This window comes from Rhinopithecus bieti, unplaced genomic scaffold (assembly GCF_001698545.2).
Source record: "Rhinopithecus bieti isolate Rb0 unplaced genomic scaffold, ASM169854v2 scaffold_5216, whole genome shotgun sequence".
Lineage (NCBI taxonomy): Eukaryota > Metazoa > Chordata > Mammalia > Primates > Cercopithecidae > Rhinopithecus > Rhinopithecus bieti.
The window spans coordinates 2,166,976-2,185,062 of NW_016805021.1; the positions used below are offsets into that span (position 1 = coordinate 2,166,976).

An 18,087-nucleotide genomic window follows, 5' to 3' on the forward strand; every position below is an offset into this window, starting at 1 on the left:
CCACCGCACCCAGCCTATATGCCTAAATTTTAGTTGTGACCAAGTTTTCATTAGAGTTTCTATATTTTTCAGCCCCTTTTACCCCCACAGAATTTTACTAGAATGATAAGTACTGCTTCTAAGAATACTTGAGATGCCCAAGAGGACTTATGTAACTGTTTGACATGCTTCAGCTAAATTTGAAAACAATGCACAAGCCAGAATTGGAAATACTGATCCCGGGGTGAAAGAATGTATGAGTTGGTTATGGGGTCAAGGGAGCCTATTGTATCATTATTGGGTACACTATGTTGTTTTGCTGGCAATAGCAGAAGCTGTGCTGATAGTTGCAAGTTTTATGGTAGATCTTTTTGAAGTTGCATAGTGGTTGCCAAACCATTTGTTGTTTTGTATCCTTGGCTCAGAGCCTGAAAATTGGTGCATATTAACCTTCTTTAAACAACGGCTCTCCGGGCACCTTGCCTTACATGAAAGGATTCACTGACAGATGTCAGAGATTTTTGTTTTTCATAAGAGAAAACAGAAGCAAAGCTGAAAATCTTTCAATGACTACTCAAATGCACTAAGTCAAAGTGTCCGTGGCATCAAGATGGCAGCATCAGTTCATGGGGCTGTAATTTCTTTTCCACCTTCCTGCCTTTTTGTAAACTTTACTTTGATGTTTGTATTGCACAGGGTTTGTGTATTTATAAAAGTTTCAAAACTCTAGTAAAGTCAGAATCTAATTCATTTAAAAAGTGGCCAGTATGCAGTGCAAGAATGGCTTATTTTGGAATTTAAAAATATATTTTACTAAAGGAACTTAAAACTCACTTGGAAGCCATTCCTTGTTGCTGTTTTAGTGTTTGTTTGCACAAGAATGTGCCTAAAGATTAGTTTGAAGGGTGAAGAGCAGAAATGATCTGGTAACAAACCAACTTCAGGAAAGCTGAATGTTTTAAACTAATGTTTTATAGATTAGTTGGCTGGCCCTACGAACACACCATCAAACATATGTCTATTCTTTATTATTAGATTACTCTACATAAGCTTCTATGTACACCACATAGTGAGTGATGTCCTGGGTACAGATTGTGCCAATTATGTGAAATTCATAAAACGAGAAGGAACACTGGATATTGTGGGAAGTGGTCAACACAGGCTGTACGGTTTTGTGGAAAGTGTCCTGGAATACGTACCAATAGGTGTTTTTATGTCGATAATGATAGAGGATCTCAAGTGAGCTGATTCTGGCATAAAATAAACATTTCTTCTTCTTCTTCTTTTTTTTTCTGAAACAAGATCTCACTGTAAGTAACCCAGGCTGGAATGCAGTGGTGTGACCACAGCTCACTACAGCTTCAGCCTCCAGCCTTCTGAGTAGCTAGGACAACAGGCATGTGCTGCCATGCCCAGCTAATTGTGTGTGTGTGTGTGTGTGTGTGTGTGTGTTTTGTAGAGACAAGATCTTGCCGTGTTACCCAGGCTGGTCTCCAACTCCTAGATTCAAGGATCCTCCCACCTCAGCCTCCCAGTGTGCTGGGATTACAGGCGTGAGCCACTGCTCCTAGCCTAAAATAAACATTTCTTTTGATGACAAAACATTAAATTCAAATCTTGTAAATAGTGCTAGTCTCAGGAACCCATACTAACTTTGCTCAAGAACTGTTTTGTAAGAAAGTGTTAAGTAACTGCCGAGGTTGGTGAATACATTTAAAGGATAATCACACTTAGCAAATGTTGAGGAGAGGGTTTTCAGAATTTTCTAGGTGAGAATCATTTTTTACCCAGGCAGGAATAAGCCCAAAGCCCTATTTTCAGTGTTGCACTTAAGCTGGGGTCCTTTCCATCCTGTGTCCAGTGAGGCCCTGCCTCTGTACTTGTGGGTCTGTGCTCAAGTTCTCCCAGTGAGACAGCTGCTGCCAGAAGTAGGACTGAATTCCTGGAGAGTGACTCCAGGAGCAGCCACTTACCCATCCTCAGCTTTCTTGCAGCTTCTTTTGAGTTCTTTTGCTTAAGAAACTTGAGAACAACTTGCTGCCTCTGGCTTTCAAGGTGATTGTAAAACACTACTGGTTTTCACCTTGCTTCTGTTGCTGACTTAACTTTACATTGTGTCTCAGCTTGGAAAATTAATCCTTTTCTTGGGATTACAATAATTACAAGAGGTTAATATTCAAAATTATATTGAAAATGTTTATGTTTAGTTCTTTATTTTGTTAAAAGGTATCATTAATTGACTAGTGGCCAAAAAGCTTCTAGGTTTCACATTGATGTAAACAGTCCAGCTTCCTGTATGGGGTGGGGAGGGGGTCTTTCTGGAGAAAAGTTGCCTCATGATACACTTAGAAGTCAACATTTGCTCAGTTGGACCTTACTTCTTATTTTTTTTTTGCATAATTTACTTCACCTTTGTGGTTAATAATTACGTTTTCGAATATGTTCTTAGCCTTAATCTATTTCATATATACTACTTATTATGTGCCTTATTACTTTAGCCTTAAATTGTTTTCTCAAGACAGTTCTTTTTAGCCAACATTCTGTCAGTTTTGTTTTCCTGAGCTGTCTTCTAGAGCCTTCTGACTTGATTCAGTATGGACTGGTTGTCCTCATATCTGTTGTATAGTACTATCTTAAATTCCCTTTACTTCCTTGAGTTGAATCTTTTATATTCCATGTTTTCCCCTTGGTTTATTTCTTCATTTTGGTGGAGTACATCCTCTAGAATCTTCCTGAGAAAGAATGTTGGAAGTAAATCTTTTGAAACATTCATGTCTGAAAGTGTTTTTTTTAAAAAAATTGTCGTTGTTACTACCTTCACATTTGATTGGTAGCTTGAATGGGTATAAAATTCTAGGTTTTAGATGACTTTACTATCTTTACTACCACTTCTGTTGAATTTTTCATTTCTACTATTATACTTTAATTTCCAAGAATTTTTGTTTTCTTGTTCTCCAAACGTTTTTTCTTTTTAAAAGTAGCATCTTGTTTCATGGTTGTAGTATCTTCTATTTCATGGAAGATATTGTTAATATTTTTAGAAGTTCCCTCGCAGGGCAGAATCCAAATTGGTATGCAAGTCTTTTTGGATTCTTGATGTAAATTGTGCCTCAGTTTTCCTTAAGGACAGTTTAAAATTCAGGTACCTTGAGTCTTTTAAGTCAATTACTATTTATCTGTTTACTTTATAGCTTCTAACATATTGTTGCTGTTGTCTTCTTTTCTAGTATGTTTTTTTCCTTTTTTTTTTTTTTTGAGACGGAGTCTTGCTCTGTTGCCCAGGCAGGAGTGCAGTGGTGCAATCTCAGCTCACTGCAACCTCCGCCTCCTGGGTTCAAGCGATTCTTCTACCTCAGCCACCTGAGTCACTGGGATCACAGGCGAGCACCACCACACCCGGCTAATTTTTGTATTTTTAGTAGAGATGGGGTTTCACCATGTTGGTCGGTCTGGTCTCGAGCTCCTGACCTTGTAATCCACCCACTTCAGCCTCCCAAAGTGCTGGGATTACAGGCGTGAGCCACTGTGCCTGGCTGGTTTTATGCCTTTTTAAACAATCTCTTAACTGTCGTTTGAAGATGGAAATTAGATGCACATGTGTTTAACCCACTCTGTTTACCAGAAGCTACGATGTAAAAACTGTTCATGTTCATGTTAAAAACTACAGTAGTATGCAAGGGTATACAATAAAGGGTAAAAAGTCTGCCTCTGCCACCTCTCCATACCTACTACCCAGAGGGCAACCAGAGTAAGTCACATGTGTTACCTCCTAAAATTTTTATTGATATTTAGATTTTTCTATTTATATAGAATAATGGATATCATTTAAAGAATCACAAAGAAAGTGTTACCATGTAAATACATAAAAATATATACATATATGGGCTATGTGGTATATGATATAAACATACTATATATATTCAATGTATGTTGAAATTATGGAGTTCTGTACTGATACAAACATCTTAAATTTTTTTAGCTGTTTCATAATATTACATTGCATGAATTTTTCCTAATAAGATCCCAGTTGATGGATCTTTATTTCTTATTTATCTTTTTAAATTATAAGTGCTACTATGAATATTCAGACACATGTTTTTCACTATTTGTTAGTCTATTTTAGATAAATTATTTAAAGTGATGCTTATTCAAAGGGTTATATGCACTTTTTTGTTATGAAGACATGCCAAGTTGTTTTTCAAAAAGGTTAGTCCTCTGCTAATTGTTTATAAAATTGTCTTTTCTTTTTTTTAAATCCTGTTACATGGTTATTGTGAAACTTTTAAATATTTGACATTCTGATCAATGAAAAATGCTATCCTGTATTTCTAATTTGCTTGTCTTTAGTTGTATATGAAGATAATCATGTACATACTGACTGTTCTCTTTCTATGAGCTGCATATTCAGTTTGTTTAGCCATTGTTCTTTGTATTATTCATCTTTTTCATGTCAATTTGTAAGAGCCTATTATGTTTGGGAGAATTTTGCCTTGTGTCTGTTACGTCTTACAGATATTATCCTTCACATTTTTTAGCTTGTTTAACCTATTTTTGCTATTTGGTTTATGTTATTTTAAAATGAAAAAATATTGAACAAGTATTGGCTTTGTTTTCCTTGGCTAAAATTATTTCCTTTATGCCTTTAAAATATTACATAGTATTTAACCTCATTTAGAAAATATCAGTGATATTTTATTTCAACTAACTAGTTAATAGAAAATTTAAACTTTCCTCAATTCTGATTCTAACTTTTAAAAGATCACTAAACTTCATTTTCATGTATCTTATGCTATTTTGTAAAAAAATTTCTATTTTCAGTGTTCTACCCAGGAGTTCTTCTTGATTGTCAAAACCTTATATCACCTAAAGTCAGAATTTCAAGCAATAATACCTGCTGTTAATTCCCACGTTCAGTCAGACTTGCTCCGCACCGTTATTTTAGAAATTCCTGAACTCCTCAGTCCAGTGGAGCATTACTTAAAGATACTCAATGAACAAGCTGCCAAGTAAGTACCAGACCCTGAATTCTTCTTTTTCAGCAGTCAGTATACTTCAGTGCATTTGCCATTTGATTTGTGGATTCTTAATCTTTACTAGAATGATAATAGAAGTTGAATGAGTACATATATAATTAGAAATGTGATTGAACCCTAAAAGTGTTACATTACAGTTGGAATATTTGCTATCTAAAATTTGGGCAGTTTACCATCTAGAACAGATATAATACTCCCCCAGGTATCAGATGATGGAAAGGTAAAACACAGGCAAGGCCAAGCAGTAGTAGATTATTAACCCCAAAATGAATGTCAGATATCTTGTACTCATTTCCTATATTTCCAGAGATGTCCTTATATTTAGAATCTGTAAAAGCAAAGTTATCCTTTAAAAGGTAGTTCTTTTATAATGTATTGCACAAAACGTTCTATATAAATGGAATAGGATTTGACATTTACATTTGTCTTTGTTTTCTACATAGGCAAACAACAAATAATGTATCTCTTGGTTTAACCATGGGAATCATGAACTTAAAAAGTGAAAATGATATTAGGGTAATTTTGACAATCCTCAGAGAAGTTAAAAAACAAACCCATAAGTGCTTAGTGACAATTGGAACCTCATTTCCCTGACTTCCTGTGCTTCCCTCTTTCATCACACTATGAAAAATAAGTGATAACTGCTCTAATCAATAAACTTCGAATATGTATTTGCATTTTTTGATTTTTTTAGAGTTGGGGATAAAACTGAATTATTTAAAGACCTTTCTGACTTCCCTTTAATAAAAAAGAGGAAGGATGAAATTCAAGGTGTTAGTGACAAGATCCGAATGCATTTGGAAGAAATACGAAAAATACTAAAAAATCCTTCTGCACAATATGTGACAGTATCAGGACAGGAGGTAATGTCAAACCTACTTTTATTTTCTATTAGTTTTCCTCTAGTAGAAAAGCTATTTTAAAATGTAAATAAAATCTGAGGATAGGATATGTATTATCTCTTCAAATTTCCTTTTGTTCCTTGGAAATATGTTGTAATAACTTGTTTTGATAAGAATTATTTTAATGATGGTGTTTTATTAGTGTCTTGTGAAAGTAATGCAACTTAATGTTATATGTGTATTAGCGTTATCTGTTGAAATTATATTATAGAAAATCTCGATTATTATGAATAGCAACTTACAGAATTCATTTGTTCTAAATCCAGGAAAGAGAAGTTAGTCTTTGATCCCTGCCTTACAGATGATGAAATAATACAAAGTTGGCCACCTGTGTTGATTGGCTCATGTAGTGATTAAACGGCGGGGCTTCCTCCTAAAGTTAACCTCCTAAAGTTAAGAGTATAGCTGCTAAAAAAACAAATCTAGAGTGAAAAACTACACTTAGTGAGTCTTCCATAAGATTATGGTACTGTTTAGAATATGTTTCTTGGGGTGTGTACTTCTGTTTAAAGTTTGATATTAGTGTCTGAATGAGAACCAGAAAAGGAAGAAGTATGCCTTTTAAATATGGTTGTACTTTTCAGTCCTATTCTGAGTCTTGAGGCATGCTACTCCTATATCTTATGTTTAATAAAATATGAAGATTCAAACAGAGGGAGTTTGAGAAATTCTGTTTTATTAAAATACCAAATTAGGAAACTTATGGATAACTTCTATACAGTGAGCATTTTATTCAGGATTTTAAAAAATAGATATTTTCTGGTGGGGAAGAACTTAATTTCAAATCAAAATTTTTAACATTTACATTGCTTTGTGTGTTTTGGCAAAAGATTGTTGGTTGTATAGTTATTTGAAATAAGAAGCTCTACATTAATACAGAATATTCATTAAAATGTTTGTCTTGTGTTATTTCATAGATTTACCCATTAAGTCAACCTGTCTTCTGAACTACAGTTATTAAGATATTATACTCAGCAGACATTCACAATGCCACATGGAGCTCTATATAATAGAAAAATGATTTGACAATATTTATACTTAAGTTTATTGTCTGAACAGACAAATACCAAATATTTAATTGTAATTCTTGTTTTTACTATGCAGTCATGACCTTGCAAAGTGAAAATTGGCCTAAAGGCCACCATTCTGGCTATTGGTTTAAAATCAGATGATGAACATTGCTTTAGTTACTTTAATAAAAGATATGTAGTAGAAAAGTGGCTGCCTGGTGTTACAGTGGAGAAAGCTAAGTGTAAGTGCCAGTTCTACCATTTACATGCTATATGACCATGGAAGAGTTACCTCTGTTATAAGACTATTATGGAAACCAATTAAGTTAAAATACATGAAAGTGCTTTTTAATCATAAAGTGCTATGCTTATACTACTCATATAATAACAATAATAGTAATAGAGTTACCATTTATCAAGTACTTGTTAAAGTCTAGAACAGTGGTAGGTGCCTACATATATTATTTAATTCTTGTAACAACGCCAAAAAGGGTTGGTCATTCTAGTTTTGTTGGAAATAAAACAGGTTTGGAGTAGTTAGATAAGTTACCCAAGGTCAGAAGCACAAATCCAGCCCAATTCTGCCAGACTCTTGTCTTTCTATTATGTTAATATCAGTATTTCATTCCATTTATTAATTCCAAATATTAACACAAAGGATTCTCAACACTATGGATTTTATCTGACAAAATCTGGACATTTTTAGAGCTCATAGTATTCAAAATAAAATTTAAGTTTTGGAAAGACGGTCCTGGATTCATTTGGTAGTTTTGAGTAAAATGAAAGAAAATTATCAGGAATTCATAAGAGATAGTAGACTGGTTATTCATTATGAGTGTGGCATTGAGGTTTAAGAAAAAGTACAGCATGGAGATCAACTAATTGTATTAAAAAATATTAGAAAAGAAGATCAGTTATGTTTTGTCTTTACTAGGTTAAGTTGATGAATTTGAGGAACAAAGTTTCTTCGTTATTAATAGTAGGATGGATTATTGTTGGTTTTTAATAATCTTCTCTAGGATTTTAGTAGAACGTTAACACAAAATTACTTTCATAAAACCTTTTGAAAATTAATGATTTCATTTATTGGAACGCCAAAGGAATTCTAAATATTCAAACTTGTTTTCATCAAATTCTGTTTTAAAAAAGACTATAGTGGCTCACACCTATAATCCCAACACTTTGGGAGGCCAAGGCAGGAGGATTGCTTGAGCTCTGGAGTTTGAGACCTGCTTGGGCAACATAATGAGACACCATCTCTAAATATAAAAATAAAATTAGCCAGGCATAGTGGAATGTGTGTATAGTCCCTGCTACTCGGGAGACTAAGGTAGAGAATCGCTTGAGCCTGACAGGCTGAAGTTGCTGTGACCCGTGATCATGCCACTATACTCTACCCTGGGCAACAGAGTGAAACCCTGTCAAAAAAAAAAAAAAAAAAAAAAAAGACTAACGGTATTCTCAAATTATTTAAAGGTACTTAAAAGACTAGGAAGAGACTCCATCAAATATGATTATCTCTGAGAAGTGAGGGAGGCAGGGTGGAAAACCCTTATTTTACATTTATTGGTGCTTCTTTATACCTTTCTGTTCTGACATTTTATTTCTATACATACAGCTTTTGTAATAACCTTAAAAGACCCATTATAGCAGCCCAATGTGATCCATGTGATGGTATGTGGATCTTGTTATTTTTACCAAAATTAGATAAATGTGCCGGTCTGTTAATCCAGTGTTATTTTGACAACATTCATTTTTCACCTCTGTTCCCAGCTTTTATATACTCATTAGAATACTAAAACCTTATTGTATGATGCCTTATTGTCTCTGACTATGTAAGTATTGGCTTAGAAGAAATTAATGAAAGCAGAAACTTTATATTTTTATATAATAATGTACATACATTATTATGTATTATGTAATGTATGTATGTATCTATGAAAGTATGTATGTATGTAATGAAAGCAGAAGTTTACATAGTTTACTGCTTCTGTTACAGTCTCTATCATATTTTATGAATATAGACCAATTATCTCTTAACCTTGAATCAAATATGGAATGGAAATGGGGAAATATTTACATTGGGGGCAGTACTGATAAGTATTATTATTACTAAGGGAAAAGAAAATATTGGAAAAAAATCTTTAGAAAGAGTTTTATTAATTGACAGCATGCAGCATATTCGAATATCTGTTTACTATGTTTAAAATGTGGAAAATAATCTGTTAAATCTGAGTACTTTTTACTTAGATTTAAAATATAGTAAAAAATGCTTAAATTATTAAGAGAATGAAAAGTGGGGAGTGGAGGAATGGGTTAAGTGTGGTGCTGGAGAAAACAGCAGTTTCTGGAGTAAGAATTTCGGCAAACCTAGTGATGTTGCCAGCCTGGTGATACCACAGGCTATATAGATTGAGTAACAATATCTGACATTTAACTAAGACAGAATTGGGTCCCAGGAGAAGAATATGAGAAATTGCTATAATGAATCAAGGCAGATTACTCACATCAACACCTAAGAAACAAAGTCAGGAACTATAAAGCAGGAAAAGTTGCTATGAGATTGTTCTAAGATTACTGGAATGTATGCTATTTTTCTATGTTAGTTTTCTTTTCTTTAGTAATAAAATTCTTAAACCAAAGGCCCACCTGTTCATTCTTAGAATGTTAAAAAAAAAAAGAATAGCTAGAGAAAAAATTTTGTATCTCATCATCGCTGTAGAAGAGAAGAAAAGCTAGCAGATGACCAATCTGAGGAGGAATCCAGGCTGAAATTCTGAGGACTGCTGAGTGAGGAAAAGGGACACTCAGGATCAGTCCAAGGACCAGCCCCTGTCTGAGGACGTTAACTTGTGCCTTCCTGACTCCTGCTGTTTTCCCACCTGCATTGGCACTGTATTGGCTCTGTATATGGTGGCCCACTGTAGCGATTGTGGTCCTAGAGTAGAACTTTTGATACTTACAGATTGAATAGTTGTGGTCCAAACTGTTCCCAAGGTGCTCCTTGTTCAAAATGTCCGTCATCCCTTAGGCGGTAACTCCTGTGGAGCTCTGTCAGTCATTATGCATCTGGATGTGTCCTTCCCAAATATCAGTGATCCAATCAGTCTGTTCCTGAATTTTGCTGTTTGCCTTTAGCAGAGCACTTTCCAGAATTATTTTATAAAAAGGCCAACATCTCTTTTGGTAGAACACTTTAAAATAGCAGAATTATTTAGCACAGTTTAAAAGTGGTTTTATGTTTCCCATTAATGATTTTTTTTTGTGGTTTTTCAAAAGTTACTTTTGTAGCCAAAGGAGGCTTTTAGACTCTTGACTATTAACTGTTTAAGTGGGTGTAGCAGATTTGAAACTGTATTAATTCTCTGTACATGAGGGCATCACTAGTTCAAAACATTTTTCTAAGGGAAATTAGCCACTAATTCTTAATATAATTAATGTAAAAACTACAGTATTTCTATTAATGGGAAAAATAAACTCAAGAACCATGTTGATACTGTTATTAATATGAACATTATAAATACCTGAAGTTATGTGCATATAATAAAACTGATAAATGTGAAAAAGTTCTCATAGCTCCCTCAAAATTACAACCACACAGCTTCTGGGGTTCCATTACACTCAAAATGGGTTTTTAGAAATTTATTTAAATGAATCATTGAATTGTTTTTTTTGTTTTTGTTTTTTATTGAGACAGAGTCTTGCTCTATCGCCCAGGCTGGAGCGCAGTGGTGCGATCTCAGCTCACTGCAACCTCCACCTCCTGGGCTCAAGTGATTCTCCTGCCTCAGCTTCCTGAGTAGCTGGGATTACAAGTGCCTGCCACCAGGCCTGGCTAATTTTTGTATTATTATTAGTAGAGATGGGGTTTCACCATATTGGCCAGGCTGGTCTTGAACTCCTGACCTCAGGTAATCCGTCCGCCTTAGCCTCCCAAAGTGCTGGGATTACAGGTGTGAGCCATCGCATCCAGCCTGAATTTGATTGTAATAATACAGGAATGCAAGCACACTGAGAAGAAGTAATATATAACTAAGGCTAAAAATGAATGGTTTGATAGAACTTCACTTGCTTCCTGGCTGATGAGAACTTTATTTACAGAGCACAGGTGGATCTATAAAGATATTATGAATGTAAATTAAAATGATAATGAGGTATTATCTCACCCCAGTCAAAATGACTTTTATCTAAAAGACAGGCAATAACAAACGTTGATGAGGATGTGGAGAAAAGGGAACTCTCGTACACTGTTGGTGGGAATGTAAATTATAGTACCACCATCACTATGGAGAACAGTTTGGAGGTCCCTCAAAAAAAAAAAAAAAAAAAAAAATAGAGCTACCATATGATCCAGCAATCCCACTGCTAGGTATATACCCAAAAGAAAGGAAATTAGTATATTAAAGAGATATCTGCACTGCCGTGTTTATTGCAGCACTATTCACAATAGCTAAGATTTGGAAACAAATTAAGTGTCCATCAACAGACGAATGGGTAAAGAAACTGTAGTATGTATTCACAATGGAGTACTATTGAGCCATAAAAAAGAATGAGATCCTGTCATTTGCAACAACATGGGTGGATTATGGAGGTCATTAGGTTAAGGGAAATATGCCAGGTGCAAAAAGACAAACTTGGCATGTTCTCACTTAACTTGTGGGAGCTAAACATTGAAACAATTGAACTCATGGAGATACAGAATAGAATGATGGTTACCAGAAACTGGTAGTGGTAGTGGAAGTGGGGAGGATGAGGGGATGGTTAATGGATAAAAAAGAAACAGGAAGGATGAATAAAACCTAATATTGGTAACAACACGGTAATTATAATCAATAATTTAATTATACATTTAAAAATAACTAAAAGAGTATAATTGGATTATTTGTAGCACAAAAGATAAATGCTTGAGGTGATGGATACCCCATTTACCCTGATGTTAATCACATTATGCATTGCATGCCTGTATCAAACTATCTCATGTAACCAATGAATATATACAACTACCATGTACCCACCAAAATAAGAAAAAGATATTATGGTTCATATAAGTGAAAACTTAAAGAGAACTCTCATATGGAAAGAAATACTTTCTTCTCTTTATAGTTAGGGAAGTCAGTGCTTTCCTGTGAAGATACTTCTAGAGGATTTCGGTTCCTTGGGTAAAAACTATCTAAAAATCTTCTCTGTTCAGAATAGGGGAGGATCATATCTCAGACCAGTGTAACATCTACTAATTGAATATTTTAAAATCTTATATGCTTAGAAATTCAATCTTTTATGAGTAATAGAATTCTTAAGATAAGTCAGTATTAATAAATGAAAGAGATGGTTAATGAAAAAGCCATCATTCAGAGTATATGTATAACAATATTAGAAACATGAAAGCCCAAGTATTACAAATGTTTTACACAACACAAATTGTACTTTGTCCCAAGTATTGAACCCTTAATAATATTTGTCTGTATTGACATATATACAGTCTGAAAAACAATACTGGACTTATTTTGAGTGTTTAACAATATATAATAATTTGTTATACCACAATTTGGGGAAAGCTTTAAAATGTATAATGATTACTCATCTAAATATCTGTTTATTTGTATTTGTTTTAGTTTATGATCGAAATAAAGAACTCTGCTGTATCTTGTATACCAACTGATTGGGTAAAGGTTGGAAGGTAGGTTTAAAATACATTTTTTTCTTACAATGAATTATAATGACATCTGTATATCTATGTGCTACTGGGCTCATAGTAGCCACGTTCTTGAAATTACAAGCAGTTCTTTTTCTTTTTATTTTTTCTTATGGAACTTTTTTTTTTTTTTTTTTTTTTTTTTTTTGCAGGGGGAGAAATAGTCTTGCTCTGTTGCCCAGGCTGTAGTGTAGTGGTATAATCTCAGCTCACTGCAACCTCCACCTCCCTGATTCAAGGGATTCTTGTGCCTCAGCCTCCCGAGTAGCTGGGACCACAGGCGTGCACTACCACCCCTGGCTAATTTTTGTATTTTTAGTAGAGATGGGGTTTCACCCTGTTGGCCAGACTGGTCTCAGACTCCTGACCTCAGGTGATTCATCCACCTCAGCCTCCCAAAGTGCTGGGATTACAGGCGTGAGCCACTGTGCCCTGCCCTTTCTTAAGGAACTTTTAACCAAGGAGATTATTATTTTTAACTCTTTATCATTGATTTTAAAACATTTTCAAAAGGGTATCTTATTTTACACATTTGTTTTCTTATTTTGTAAATTACTGTTTTATTCTTATAGCACAGGGTACACATGGAAGAAAAGTTGAGGAACCTTCAGTTGTAAGATTAATTTAGTTGCTTTTACTTCATGATGAATGCTATGCCTGACATTTCTTACAAGAAGCTGCAATTTCATTTTCTACCTCACCGAACTCCACATTTCTTTACTCTTAATGCCTTCCTTGGCACATAATTATTGTAATTCTTTACATCTTTTTTTTATAACCCAGATCGTGAATTGATGAAAATAAATTAATCAAAAACAAATTTAGAGAACCACAATAGGACTCTGCCTTTTCTCCTTGGTTAGACATTAATCTCCAAGAGAGGACTCATTTGAAGACAGGTATTAGGGAAGTATATACAGCTGTGAGTAGTATCCTTTGTGGAATATTTATTAGTACTGTCATCAATAAGTTGCACAAACATAAGATGAAAATGGTACATTTGCCTAAGATGGTAGAAGAGGGGCCAGTAACTGGTAATAGTGTACAGGCATTCTGTTTTAAGGATAAAGGGAAATTTTGACATAATGTGTGACTGATTAATTTATTACACATATAATATAAGTTACTTACACATGATACCAGTAGTATCATATATATAAAATATAATGATACATATATAATAGTATGATATGAGTAGTAATATTTTTTTTTTTTTTAGACGGAGTCTCTTTTTGTCACCCAGGCTGAAGTGTAGTGACGTGATCTCAGCCTATTGCAACCTCCGCCTCACGGGTTCAGGTGATTCTTCTGCCTCAGCCTTCCAAGTAGCTGGGATTACAGGCACCTGCCACCACTGCTGGCTAATTTTTTTTTGTATTTTAGTAGACATGGGGTTTCACCAGGGATGGGCCAGGCTGGTCTCGAACTCAAGTGATTCACCTGCCTTGGCCTCCCAGTAATTTATTATTTTAACTTAAAAAGAAAATGTTTATTATCCATTACCACATCATCAGATGCTGAAGGCACAGGCATGGATTTCTTTCGTTCTAATACCATCTTTTTTTTTAAATGCTGCCAGAAGCTGTACTTTAGATTTGAGTATTGTTGATTCTAGGGGATGTTGTTTTCTCTTTTTGCAGACATTCTTTCCTTTATCTGCTTTTGTCCTGTATCACAGCTAATGAGTGAAATATGCATTATGAAGAGAAATTACCAAAAACCATGTTAGTCTGTCTACAACAATAACCAAAATATCTCACTAAATGAGTTTTTCCAGAAGATAAAGCTTTGATAAATATGTTGGCATAGAAGTCTAGATGATACAATTTTAAAGCAACAAGCAAGGCATAAAATCAGTGACACCATCTTTCAAATGTTCAGTAATGTAAATTGAATCAACAGATAAGATAGTTTGGGAAAGGCTCATTGCAATTTATCTGTTGGGCCATAGGGTTTTGACAGAGATGGGTTAGAACATCAGGAGTCAGATATTGAATGCAAAAGGCCCACCCCTAATCCAACAACTTGGCAAATTAAAGTGCAACAGTGTATTACAAGAGTTGGGGAGCAAACAAAGACCAGACGCCTTGACCTTTTTTTCTTGAAGACTTATCATAATGACAGCATTAACAGCAATGGCAACCACTACCACCACCACCACCACAAAACAACTAATTTTTGTTGAATACTTATTGGCGCTCTCCTAAGTGTTATCTGTTTGATCCTGTCAACAGTAACTATGAGGTAGATATTATTATCCCCGTTTCATAGATGAGGAAAGTGATATTTAGAGAAGGTCTATTTCATTTGCCCCAAATCACATAGTTAGTGAGTAAGTAGCAGGACCAGAGCCTCGACCTGGCTTCTCTGACTGGGGACCCATGGCATCCCCTGTTGTGCTCTAGCTACTGAACGGAGAGCAGAGATGATACTTAAGCCCAGATGGGGAGCATGTGGTATTTCTTCCCATCCAGAGCCACTGTGAATCTGTACAGATCACAGTATCCTGAAGATCTCTTTCTTAATTGCCTCCTGAATTAATGCATTGCTATTCTTTGTAATGCTTTTTATTTTTCTTTTTTCTCTGAAATACTTCAGTCATACAGAAAAGCCCATAAAACAATAATATAACCTTCACCAGTGTATCTACCTCCTAGCTTTATCACACTTTCTTTTACCATATTTGCTTCTGATCTTTTTTAAAGAGCATTTTCACTTAGTATAATTTAAAGAAAAAAGCTTTTTGCCTATGAAATAAAAGTTCTAAACTCTGACTTTGCCATATGGGTATAATTTGAGATGCATTTTAAAAGGCTTCCTGAGCAAAGTCATGTTCTTTGGAATCAGTAGAGTTCAGGACCATAATTAAAGAATGTTCTTCTATTTACAGCTGTTTATTTTCAAGGTTCATCAGAGAATAATAAATAACTATTTTTATTTTCTAAAGTGATGGCATTTCAGATTTTTTACTAACCTTGATTTCCTATTTATGTTTTTTCCTGTCTTCTAGCACAAAAGCTGTGAGCCGGTTTCACTCTCCTTTTGTTGTAGAAAATTACAGACATCTGAATCAGCTCCGGGAGCAGCTAGTCCTTGACTGCAGTGCTGAATGGCTTGATTTTCTAGAGTGAGTTTACAGTGAAAATATGATCTGACTTTTGCTATGAGAGACAGACTGGAAAATCTTTCCATCAAAAGAAAATAAGAGGTTACAGCTTGTGACCCACCATAAAATAGTTGAGTACATGTGTTGTCTGATTTTATTTCTTTTTTTTTTTCTTTTTCTTTTTTTTTTTTTTTTTTTTTTTTGAGACTGAGTCTTGCTCTGTCACCTAGGCTGGAGTGCCGTGGCACGATCTCAGCTCACTGCATCCTCCACCTCTCAGGTTCAAGCAATTCTCCGTGCCTCAGCCTCCTGAGTAGCTGGGATTACAGGCACCCACTACTACACCCAGATAATTTTTGTATTTTTAGTAGAGACGTGGTTTCGCCATGTTGGCCAGGCTGATGTTGTACTCCTGACCTCAAGTAATCTGCCTGCCTCGGCCTCCCAAAGTGCTGGGATTACAGGCTTGAGCCACTGCACCCAGCCCGAAAGAAATTTTTAAAATCTACTGAAAGTTAAGATGACCACCTATACACCCTTCACCTAGGTTCATCACATGTTAGCATTTGCCACATTTGCTTTTTATCTCTCGTATTTTTTTCCTGAAACATTTGGAAGTAAGTTTTAGACATCGTAACACTTTACTCCTAAATACTTAAACCTGCATCTTTAAAAATAAGGACATTCTACTATGTAATCTTAACACCATTATTACATCTAAAAAAATTAACATTAATTTGTGAATATATTTGAATTTCTTGAATTTTTCCAATGTTGCCCTCCCTTTAGATTTTAAAATGAAAGATGTAATCAACTTTTACATGTTGCATTTGGTAATTATGTTTCTTTAGTCTATCTGAACCTAGAATTGTCTGCCATCTTTTTTGTTTTTTTACCATGGTATTTTTTGAAGACTCCTTACCATTGTCTCAAAGAATGCCTCACATTCTGGATTTATTGATAGTCATATATTTATATTGTCAGTTTTAAGTCATGGTGTGCTGGCGAATGGTTAATAGCCAGGTCTTTGGAAGGGCAGTCATGTTTGTAGAGTTTGCTGGTTTCTGAAGTGTAAACACTCCCACCAGGGCTGATGTGAAGCTACCACTGGACTGGAGTTGGGAAGAGATGTGCACAGTTGATTTTCATGAGTCCATAGGAGCCAGCTCTAGGCCACCACTGGTCTGAGTACTTTATATATAAACTTATTATTTTTCATGTGACTCCTGTAAGGCTAAATATCATACCCAACTTACAAATGAATAAAGTGAGATTCAGAAATAAGAAGTTAATCTTCTAAGGGTAAGGGTTGGAGCCCAGATTCAGCCCCAGCCATCCGGCAGCCAGGTATGTGGCCTTTGCCAGCCTGCCTATGGTGAGCCCGCAGCCGTCAGTCTAAATACATCTCTGTTAGTCTCTTACTTTAAAACTGTAAACAGGCCAGGCGCAGTGGCTCACACCTGTAATCCCAGCACTTTGGGAGGCCGAGGTGGGTGGATCACTTGAGGCCAAGAATTCAAGACCAGCCTGGCTAACATGGTGAAACCCTGTCTCTACTAAAAATAGAAAAATTAGCCGGGTGTGGTGGCAGGTACCTGTAATCCCACCTAACTCAGTAAGCTAATGCAAGAGAATCACTTGAACCGGGGAGGCAGAGGTTGCAGTGAGCCGAGATTGCGCCTCTGCACTCCAGCCTGGGCAACAGAGCATGACTCTGTCTGAAATAAATAAATACAACCTTAAACAGTAAAAATTCAGTGATGTCCTTCAGGGAGCTTTATTGTATTTCAAGTAATCAACCTGAAATGAAATGAAAAAAACAAAAAACAAAGAAGATATGTGAGAATTTTTACAAGGAAGTAAGTTGGTACCAATCTTTTTGCCCTGAGGAGTCTTGAATTATAAGACCAGGAAGAGATTCCAATTTACTTAAATCTTTTGAGACTATCTTGACTCAGAATCTTGAATGTAGGGATGGAAATTTTGTCTATTCAGTTTCTTTTCTATTTCACTTTCAATTTTCTATTTTAAGGGTTTTCAGAGCCTTTGAGTCTTTCAGTTCTCCTGGCTTTTTCCTTAGTATTACCACTGAGAATGTGAAAACTGAACTAAAATTACACCTTTCAGTCTTCAAGGACTCACATTCTAGAAGGGTCCTGGGATTTGATGAGGTAATTTCCTGTTCACTCTATTCAGACCACACATAATTTCATAGATCTGGCTTCTATTCTCTGTCATTATTCCAGACTAAAGAAAGTTCAGTACTCCCAGGCTAATTATCTTGGTGTTATTCTTGATTCTTTCTTCCCTTTGGTCCCTTTGTCTGTTATCAAGTTCTTTTTTTTTTTTTTTTTTTTTTTTTTTT

At 35.2% G+C, this 18,087-nt stretch overlaps 1 protein-coding gene across 4 annotated transcripts in view; it reads left to right on the top strand.

Moving 5' to 3' along the window:
• The window catches only part of MSH3 (mutS homolog 3), a 230,083-nt gene that overhangs the window by 109,954 nt on the left and 102,042 nt on the right, over positions 1–18,087 (top strand). For all 4 annotated transcript variants that reach the window (XR_001885336.1, XM_017870930.1, XM_017870931.1 and 1 more), the window contains exons 14-17: positions 4,798–4,985; positions 5,707–5,875; positions 12,537–12,601; positions 15,627–15,743. Coding sequence is in view for 3 of the 4 variants with exons in the window: in XM_017870930.1 (XP_017726419.1) it covers positions 4,798–4,985; positions 5,707–5,875; positions 12,537–12,601; positions 15,627–15,743 (539 nt within the window). In the remaining variant the exon portion in view is untranslated. The remainder of the gene's footprint in view (positions 1–4,797; positions 4,986–5,706; positions 5,876–12,536; positions 12,602–15,626; positions 15,744–18,087) is intronic.